The sequence below is a fragment of the Numida meleagris genome, unplaced genomic scaffold, assembly GCF_002078875.1.
Source record: "Numida meleagris isolate 19003 breed g44 Domestic line unplaced genomic scaffold, NumMel1.0 unplaced_Scaffold357, whole genome shotgun sequence".
Taxonomy (NCBI): domain Eukaryota; kingdom Metazoa; phylum Chordata; class Aves; order Galliformes; family Numididae; genus Numida; species Numida meleagris.
The window spans coordinates 30,948-39,909 of record NW_018364582.1 but is presented as its reverse complement, the minus strand read 5'-3'; the positions used below and the strand labels follow the sequence as shown (position 1 = coordinate 39,909).

Here is an 8,962-nt window from a genome sequence, read left to right as displayed (position 1 = left end):
AGGGTCAAATAAGGAAAAAAAAAAAGGAAGAAAAGGGAAAACAAAACAGAGTACCATGCTGACTGTACTGGTGGCTGTGGCAACCAGACTTCTGCTTCCACTGCTGCTGCCTGGCCACTGGTTCCCCATTCTCTGGAAGGACCTGAAAGACTTTGTGGGCTTCGATGGGCTACATTTTAGAAATAGCAAATTCCATTCCTTTACGGAGTAAGTCCACAAAACCACCCAGGAATCTGTCCTCAAGGGCAGGGAGCAGAGCAGAGCTGGCACATCTGGAAGGACGCTTTCCTCAGGGCACAAGAGCTCTCCATGCCCAGCTGCGGGCAGTCAGGAAAGGGAGGCAAGAGAGCGGCACGGCTGAGCTGGGACCTGCTGGTCCAAGTGGAGAGCAAAAAGAACGTGCACAGGCAGTGGCAGCAGGGACAGGGAGCCTGACAGGAGGACAGAGATGGTGCTGGGCTGTGTGGAGATGGGGTCAGGAAGGCCAAGGCCCAACTGGAAGTGGACTTGGCCAGGAGAGCAAAGAAGAACTAGAAAGGCTTTGACAGGGGTGTAAACCTGAGAAGGAAAGTCCAGGAGGGCGTACCCCCCCAAGTGAGCAATGCAGGCAGGCTGGTAACAATGGACAAGGACAAGGCTGACTCGTCAATGGGGTATAAGGGTTCCGGACACAGCCTCTGTGTGTCAGTAGATTCAGCCAGACTGGAAAATGCTGTCTGGCTTTCTGAGAGCAAGGCAAGGTCCATCCCTTGTTCCCATCCTCCGAATTCTGACCGCAGAATTCTTTCCTGATCTCCTGGATCTGGCAGCACCACAAGCAGTGGCTGAGTGCTATTCCGTTCAGCAGGGAATGGGCTCTGCAGGGCTGTCCCTTGTTGGTGCCAGGATGTCAGCGTTGCAGCAGCAGTGTGTTGAATGCGGTGCCTCTCCTTCTGGGCTGTCAGCAGTGCTGCTCCCAGCACAGCGCACTCGGTGGCTTTTCCTTGCTGTGGCCACAAGTTCTGTTCTTTGCCAGGGGCTGGAATTCCTTCCTGTTCAGCACTGGGATGGTGCTCATGGTTGTGAGCCGAAGCCATTTGCGGTGAGGAAGGGCACAAGCCTGCACCTTTGCAGCTGCTCAGGAACAGGGGAGCAGCCCAGCACCGGCATTTCCCAGGCAGCCATGGCTTGACCCTGCTCACACCTCTCCCGCCATAGAGCCTTCCTGGGCTAGAGCTCAGAGGTCACCTCCGCACCTTCCCTCACTCAGGGGATCCTGCCAACACCGCCACGTGAGTGTCACGTCCCATCCTTGAAATGAGGAGGCACACGCGGCAGACAAATGGGCAGAAGCATCCAGAAGCCCAGGGCAGCGCTCCGAGATGAGAACCAGTGCCAGCGCAGGGAAGGAAGCAGCCCTGAGAGCAAGGGATGGCAGCGAGTGAAGGAAGAGCTGAGCACTGTGAGCAGCAGCTCTGAGGCTGCTGTCCCGCTGAGAGCAGTTGTGTTGGAACACGCTCTGCTCACATCTGTTGGGATCTCCACCCTTTGCACCCCATGTTGGGCCCCCACCACAAGGACTGCAGTGCTGGCACCCAGCAGCAGCTCAGCACCACACAGCTTGGATTCTCACTTCCCCCTCTCAGTGGAGTTGAAGATAAAAAGGCAGAACTTTCAGATTGAGATAAAATCTTCTTACTAAGACTGAAGAGAGAAATAACAGTATCGATAACACAGGTATATATTTTCAACGTGATGCACAAGGCAGTGGCTCCAAACCCAGCAACTGATGCTGAGAGCAGGACAGAAGGGCAGGTGGGAGACACCTGGAGGAATCCACAAGGGATCAAAGTGAAGATCGATGACACGTGGTGTGGGGTTTGTGGGCACTTGCTGGGATTGTGGGTTGCATTGGGAGGGATTATGGTTAAGGGCCATTATGGGATTCAAGGTGGATCAGAATGGAATTTGGAGTCAGAGATGAGCATTGAAGGATGGGATTGAGATGGACATCAGGTGCAGGAATGAGGACTTGGATGTACTGGATTTGGGGGGAGTTGGGAGTCAGCACATGAGGGAGTCCCAGGCAGGGAATATGAGTTAAGTCCACCTCAGTGCTGCCGGAAAATGTGGCACCTGAGGTGGAGGGCATGAGCAGAGCTGCCAGTGCCCAACTCAGCACAGATAACAGGGGATTAGGGCACGACGGGTGCACAGAGTCCAAATCCTGCAGGTCGCAGTATGCAACTCAGTGTGGGTCTGACCCTTCTCGTCACTGGGGGGCACCTGTGGACAGAGCGGGACAGCCAGGTGACACCATGGGGGTCCCCATGATGCTTTGGTTGTGGGTGGATCTGCGGTGTAGGTATGTGGGGGGTGTCCAAGAGTCCGAAGTTCTGCGGGGACATAGATTTGGGGACTGTATCTGTACTGCTTTTGCGTCCCGCTGTGGTTTGGTAATGTCCAGGGTGTTTAGGGCCTGGGGAATCACGGGGCATTAGAGTTGGGATCTATATGGGTCTGAGACTGGGATTCCCTGTGGGTGTTTTCCAGGGTCCCTCTCCTTGATTACTGGCTGGGGGGATGTTTAGGGCTTGGAGAGCCGCAGGGGCTCTGTTGTCTTAGATTTGGGGTCTGGTGGGTGCCCATAATGCAGGTTTGGGTCTTCCCATGAGCTGGGTTTGGGGGTGCAGATAAAGTTAGGATAAGCCATCTGAGGCTGGGGTCCCTTAGAGTCGGCATGGGAAGGGTTTGGAGGATGGGGGACAATTGGCAGGCTGGGATTTAGAGTCCTCTGACCCAGGCACTGTGCAGGAATTGCATGGCCTCGAGCACTCTGAGGGGACATGTGCGTGAAAGAGGAGAGGGGTGGGGGTTATGGAGACACTCCACATGATCTATAGGGGATCTATAGAGGATCACAGGGGGAGCAGGGGATAGAGGGAAATCTGCAGGGGATGGAGGGGGGGGCAGGAGGCAGGGGGAGTAATCTATGGGGGATGGAAGTCATTTAAACACTTCCCTACCAGATCTCACATCTCTCTGTATCCAGAGGCTGCGGGCATCGAGGATGAAGTAGAGGCCGAGAGCGAAGACAAGGGCAGCAGCGCATCCCCTCACCACCGCCACCACAAAGTTCCTGTAGGACGTCCCCTCAGCACCTGTGGGGTTCGAGTGTTGGGTGAACTCCATCCTCGGCCACCACCTCCATGGGGACAGGATGTCATGACAGTGCCACCCATGGGTGGCATCAGGGACACACAAATGGGAGGATCAGACCTACCAGGAGGAGCAGGTGTGGATTCCATCTCCAGTGTCACGTTGTTCCCAAGGGGTGAGGAAAGAAAGGGGTAATAACCCTTGGGGCGGTAGGAGCACCTATAGGTGCCGGCATCAGCTGGGGTCACCCCAAAGAGGGTGAAGGTGGCCGTGCCCCCACCATCAGGGTCCTGGTGCTGGATAGGGACTGAGCAGCCATCCTTGTGCAGGAAGGTGGTCCCATTACAGTTGTTCCAGCAGCGGATGGTGACGTTGGTCCCCAGCCTCACTGGCTTTTCAGGGTGCAGGGAAATACCGGGTGGGGGGAACATGCGATCTGTGTGCAGTGAGTGGGGAGCGATGGGAAATGGCCCTGAGGAAACAGCCCCGGTGCACTTATTTTCCCCAGTGACCTCACCTGTGATAACCAGCTCCACAGGGTCACTCAGCCTTGATGTCCATGGTGGCTCCATGGACACACGATACTTGCACCGGTATGTTCCTGCATCTTCCTGCTCAGTGCTAACCAAGGAGAACTCAGCCATGTCCTCCTTCTTGTCCATGACAGATCTCCAGCGTCCTCCCTGGTAGAGCTCAACCCGGGCAGCCAGCCGGGGCAGGTGGCACCGCAGGGTGACAGTGTCCCCCACGGACACCCCCTGGCTGGGATGCAGTGACAGGGAGTGTCGGGGCACTAGGACAGGGTACACCAGTCAGCCTTGTCCCTGCACACCCTCCTCGACCCCTCGACCATGCTCCCCTCCCTCTGTTCCCATTCTCCCCCTGTCCCCATACTCACGCTGCTGTGCCCTGCTCGCTGCCGCCAGACACCAACCTGCAAGGGACACGGTCCTGGTCCCACACGGGGCCACCAACCCCCGTAGCACCACATCTCCATTGTCACTCACCCAGGATGAGGGCCAGCGCAATTGGTGCCATGAGGCAGGAGCAGCTTGGGGATAACAAGACTGCAGTCGGGAAAAGGAGTGGCAGGAGAGCTGCTGCCAGTTCCCCTTTGGAGACAGGATGTCGTGATAACATCTCCTCATGTGGTCACCTAGGGGTGGTGGCACTATGGATTCCCCAGTGGGGTGGCACACGTAGAGCACTGCACACAGCCCCCACAGAGATGCCCCACACAGGCTGTCACCCCTGCGCTGCAACACACTCTCCCCTAAGGTCTAGGAGTGCATGCTGTGGCACGGAGTCCCCCATGGGATGCCAGCCTCTCTCCCTCTGTGCTTTCCAATACCATCCCCACTGGGAACAGGAGCAGAGAGCGTTTGGGGTCACAGTGACACCCACACAGACGTGGGGCACACGCTGGTGGCACTGTATCTTTGTGGTGCTGCAATAGGGCAGTCCTTGCTTTGCTGGAGCCTTCAGGGCAATGGAGTCAGACAGGGACTCAGAGCAACAACAAAGACCATTTCTGGAGCTTTCCAATCAACTGTTCCACAACAATATTATGGGACTTTCTAGTAACAATTTCTGAGTGATACGGATAAAGGATACTTTGACAAGAGCGTTCTTGCCTTATCTGCTACTTGTAGGCAAATCTAGGCTCTGAAGAAGAGAGGAGAAGGAGGAAGAGAGAGAATAAGAAAGAGAAGAGAGAACATGGAGAGAAGCTGAGGAAGAACGTGAGAGGGGGAGGAGGAGAAAAGAGATGCCGGTGCATTTTGAGGAGTTGCAGAGCTGGGCTGTGTGGGTTGGATGAGAGGGGGGCATTGCGAGTGCTCCTCCGGTGGCTGAAGTCCCACTGAGAGCTGAGAGCAGTTGTGTTGGAACACGCTCTGCTCACATCTGTTGGGATCTCCACCCTTTGCGCTCCACGCTGGGCCCCCACCACAAGGACTGCAGTGCTGGCACCCGGCAGCAGCTCAGCACCACACAGCTTGGATTCTCACTGATCCCTCCCAGTGGGGTAGAAGACAAAAAGGCAGAACTCACAGGTGGTAATAAAATCTATTTACTGAGACTGAAGAGAGAAATCACCGTGGGTGATATCAGGATAACACAGGTACATATTTACAAAATGATGCACAAAGCAGTGGCCCCAAACCCACCGACTGATGCTGAGAGCAGGACTGAAGGGCAGGCCAGAGACACCTGGAGGGATCTAGAGGGGATCAAAGTGGAGGTTGATAACACGTGGTGTGCGGTTAATGGGTACTGGTAGGAGTGGATTGGGAAGGATTTGGGGTCCCGTAGGAATGGTTTTGCGTCTTGGGCTGGAATGAAGAGGATTTGGAATCTCCAGGGATGTTGTGGAATTTGAGGTGGATCAGGGAGGATGTGGGGGTTAGAGTGGGGAATTGAGGGATTTGGTGTGTGGGAATGAGACGAGGTGCACAGGGGAGGATCTGGGGATGTTAGATTCCTTGGGATTTGGGGGTGTAAGGGGATCAGTGAGCTCCAGTCGGGGGAATCTGGGGTCTGTCCATTTCAGTGCACCTAAAAAACAAGACATTGTGTGTGTGTGGCTATCAGCGGGGTCCCCCAGTGCCCACCTTGCTGTAGTTAATGGGGGGCTGAGGGGTGTCAGCTGCCCTGGGTGCCCGGGGACCAGGGGTCACAGCATGAATCTTGGTGCAGGTCAGACACTCACTGTCACTGGGGGTACCTGGAGACACGGAGGAACAGTGAGGTGCCACCATGGGGGTCTCCAACCTCCTTTGTAGGGGGGCCTATGGTGAGGGTATTTGAGGGCTGAGTCCAAGAGGGTGGGTCTGGAGTTTGGGAGGGACTGAGAGTTGGGGATCCCATGGGAGATATCGGGGGGTCCTGCTGTGGTTTGGGTGTGCCTGCAGGGTGTGGGAGTGTTTAGGGATTGTGGGTCCACAGGGGATTAGATCTGTCACCCCCATGAGTCAGATATTGGTGTACCATATGTGTGGGTTTTGGGGTTCCTTCTACTTGGTATGTGGGTGCTTTATGGGGTCTGGGGCATGTTGATGGCCTGGAGGGCTGCAGCGTGTCTGAGGGCTGAGATTTTGTGTCTGGAGTTTCCCCACAATGCAGAATTCAATTTTCTTGAAATTTATTGTCTTGTGGACAGGGTTTGGGTTTCCGTGGTGGGCTTTGGTGAGGCCCCTAGGGGCAAGTTGGGATTTGAGTCCCCTGACCCAGACAATGACCTGGAAGTGCACGGTGTCAGGCATTTTGGGGGGCAACTGTGTCATGGGTGGAGTGGAGCAGGTGGGGGTTATGGGGAGGCCTTGAGTCACGTACAAGGAGCCCTATAGAGAATCTATAGGGGATCAAGGGGCAGGAAGGTACACCTGGGAGGATCGATAGGGGATAGAAGGGTGGGCAGGGGACACTGGGGGGATCTATAGGGGATAGGAGACATTTAACCCCTTCCTCACCAGAGCTCTCATCTCTTCATCTCCAGAGGCTGCGGGCATCAATGACAAAGAAGACTCCAAGGCCAAAGACGAGTGCAGCGACCAAGCCCCTCACCAGTGCTATCACCAGATTTGCACGGGACAATTCTTTGGCACCTGTGGGGTGTTTGGTTGTTCCTGTTGCCATCCACAACCCCCATGCAGACTGGATGCAGTGAGACACCACCCATCCACAGCAGGGGGTGCACTGAAAAAAGGGATCAGACTTACCTGGGGGTGCAGGTGTGGGTGTTACCTCCAGCATCACACTGTCTCCAAGGGGAGAGGACAGATGGGGGTAATGCCAGGGGCGGTAGGAACACCTATAGGTGCCAGCATCTGCTGGGGCCACCCCAAAGACTGTAAAATTTGCTGCACCCCCCCAACTGGAGACCTGGTGCTGTACAGGAGCTGAACACCCATCCTTGTGCAGGAGGAAGGTGGCCTCAAAACCCTTGTTCCAGCAGTGGAAGGTGACATTGGTCCCTGTCCCCACACGTTCCTCAGGGCGAAGGGAGATGTCGGGTGGTGGGAAGCTGTGATCTGCATGAGCGGAGGGGACAGCACTGGGACATGGTCCTGCTGGGAGCCCCCAGAGCCATCCACTGTCCCCAGTGCCCTCACCTGTCACCACCAGCTGCACGGGGTCACTCTGCTCTGATATCTTTGCTGACTCAGGCTCCCGGTACTGGCACCGATATGTACCTGCGTGTTCCCGACTTGTGCTGATGAAGGAGAACTCAGCTGCGTCCTGCTGCTTGTCCTTGCTCTTGCTGTATGTCCAACCTCCTTCCTGGTACAGCCAGACCCAGGCAACCGGCCAGGGCAGATGGCACCGCAGGGTGACATTGTCACCCACGGACACCCCCTGGCTGGGGTGCAGCCACAGGGAGGGTCGGGGCACTAGGACAGGGGACACCAGTCAACCTTGTCCCTGCACACCCTCCTCGACCCCTCTGATGGCCCCCTCCCAATGCTCCCCTCCCTCTGTCCCCATTCTCCCCCTCTCCCCATACTCACGGTGCTGTGCCCTGATCACTGCCACCAGACTCCAACCTGCAAGGGACACAGTCCTGGTCTCACACAGGGCCACCAACCCCCGTGGCACCACATCCCCATTGTCACTCACCCAGGGTGAGGGCCCGCGCCACTGGTGCCATGAGGCAGGATCAGCTTGGGGACAGTGAGACTGCAGTGGGAACAGGTGGAGTCTGGATAGCTGGTGTCAGTTCCTCTTGTAGACAGGATGCTGTGAGGTCACCTCCTGATGTGGCAAGTGTCGTGCCCAAAGGGGTGGTGGCACTGTGGGGTCCCCAGTAATGTGTTACACATGGAGCGATGCAAACAGTCCCCGTTGGGTTGCCCTTTGCAGATTGTCATCGCTTGGGTGTCACACACTGTCCCCAGTGGACTGCCAGGGCATGGCCTTGCAAGGTGTGCCCCATGGGATGCCAAACACAGGACACGTACTGCAATGGGATGTCCCACATGGGATGTCACATGTGTTCTCCAACAAGTCCAGCTGTCACCACACGCTTTGGGTACCACACTCTGTCCCCACTGCACTTTCCTCTGCTATCCCCACTGGGGACATCAGCAGGGACCTTTGGGGACACAGTGACACTCACACAGACATGGGGCACAGTATGAGGACACACATTTTTAGTGGGGCACACATGTGGTACTGACATCAGGCACATGCTATGGACATGTGTGTGCAGTGCTGACACACATGGAGTGCCAACACGGGAACTGCATGCTAAGGACACAGACGTGCATTGTTGTGTACACACATTGGTGTACATGTATTGTGTCACACATACACACTCAAAGGCTCAGGGTTAATCATGTAGTACATGTGTACGTACATTTATTGTGCATATGTGACAGCACACATGGACAGCATATGACCACAGGACTTGCTACACATGTGTAATGACATTTGGTGTTGAGTACCCAGAGCACACCTTCACGTTCTATGCTCTAAGTACACGTGTTCACAACACGCACACATTTGTGCAGGCATACAGCTGCACAGGTGTCATTTTGCACATGCAAACTCCCACAGTGGGGCAGAGCTGCCGTCATATTGGGCAGGGCGGGGGGCGGCTGAAGGATGGGGTGTGGGTGGGACATGGTGGGGGTAGGGGTAGGAGTGGAGTTGTGGTTATGGTTAAGGTTCAGCTATGAGATCAGGTTTGGGTGAGGGTTAAGGTGAGGGTCAAGGTTAGGGTTAGGGTGACTGTTAGGTTTAGGTTAAGGTTTAGGGTTACGGGTTAGGGATAGAGTTAGAGTGAGGCTTAGGGTTAGGGTTACAAGTTAGGATTAGAGTTAGG

The 8,962-nt window shown here is 55.6% G+C and overlaps 3 protein-coding genes across 7 annotated transcripts in view; 1 reads left to right on the top strand and 2 right to left on the bottom strand.

The window, feature by feature from the left end:
* The window catches only part of LOC110391390 (leukocyte immunoglobulin-like receptor subfamily B member 3), a gene marked incomplete at its 5' end in the record, with an annotated part of 6,985 nt that extends 3,869 nt beyond the window's left edge, over positions 1-3,116 (top strand). The window contains 2 exons of the mRNA XM_021383230.1: positions 1,250-1,716; positions 3,032-3,116. The remainder of the gene's footprint in view (positions 1-1,249; positions 1,717-3,031) is intronic.
* Positions 1,838-4,176, bottom strand: LOC110391389 (T-cell-interacting, activating receptor on myeloid cells protein 1-like). The gene is made up of 5 exons (XM_021383229.1): positions 4,146-4,176; positions 4,037-4,072; positions 3,263-3,931; positions 3,006-3,140; positions 1,838-2,265 (listed from the first exon to the last, which is right to left on the bottom strand). Exons 1-5 carry the CDS (start codon positions 4,174-4,176, stop codon positions 2,252-2,254), a joined length of 885 nt encoding a protein of 294 aa, XP_021238904.1. The 3' UTR covers positions 1,838-2,251.
* Positions 4,177-4,816: 640 nt separating this feature from the next.
* On the bottom strand, positions 4,817-8,954 carry LOC110391382 (leukocyte immunoglobulin-like receptor subfamily B member 5). 5 transcript variants are annotated; one of them, XM_021383224.1, is made up of 5 exons: positions 7,756-8,947; positions 7,647-7,682; positions 7,251-7,529; positions 6,858-7,169; positions 4,817-6,743 (listed from the first exon to the last, which is right to left on the bottom strand). In XM_021383224.1, the coding sequence occupies exons 1-5, from the start codon at positions 7,784-7,786 to the stop codon at positions 6,625-6,627; spliced, it is 777 nt and encodes a 258-aa protein (XP_021238899.1). In that variant the 5' UTR covers positions 7,787-8,947; the 3' UTR covers positions 4,817-6,624. The 5 variants fall into 5 exon arrangements, with proteins under 5 accessions (XP_021238899.1, XP_021238898.1, XP_021238895.1 ...); XM_021383223.1 differs by having other exon boundaries at positions 6,858-7,529; positions 7,756-8,951; XM_021383221.1 differs by having other exon boundaries at positions 4,818-5,863; positions 6,609-7,529; positions 7,756-8,954.
* Positions 8,955-8,962: the final 8 nt, after the last annotated feature.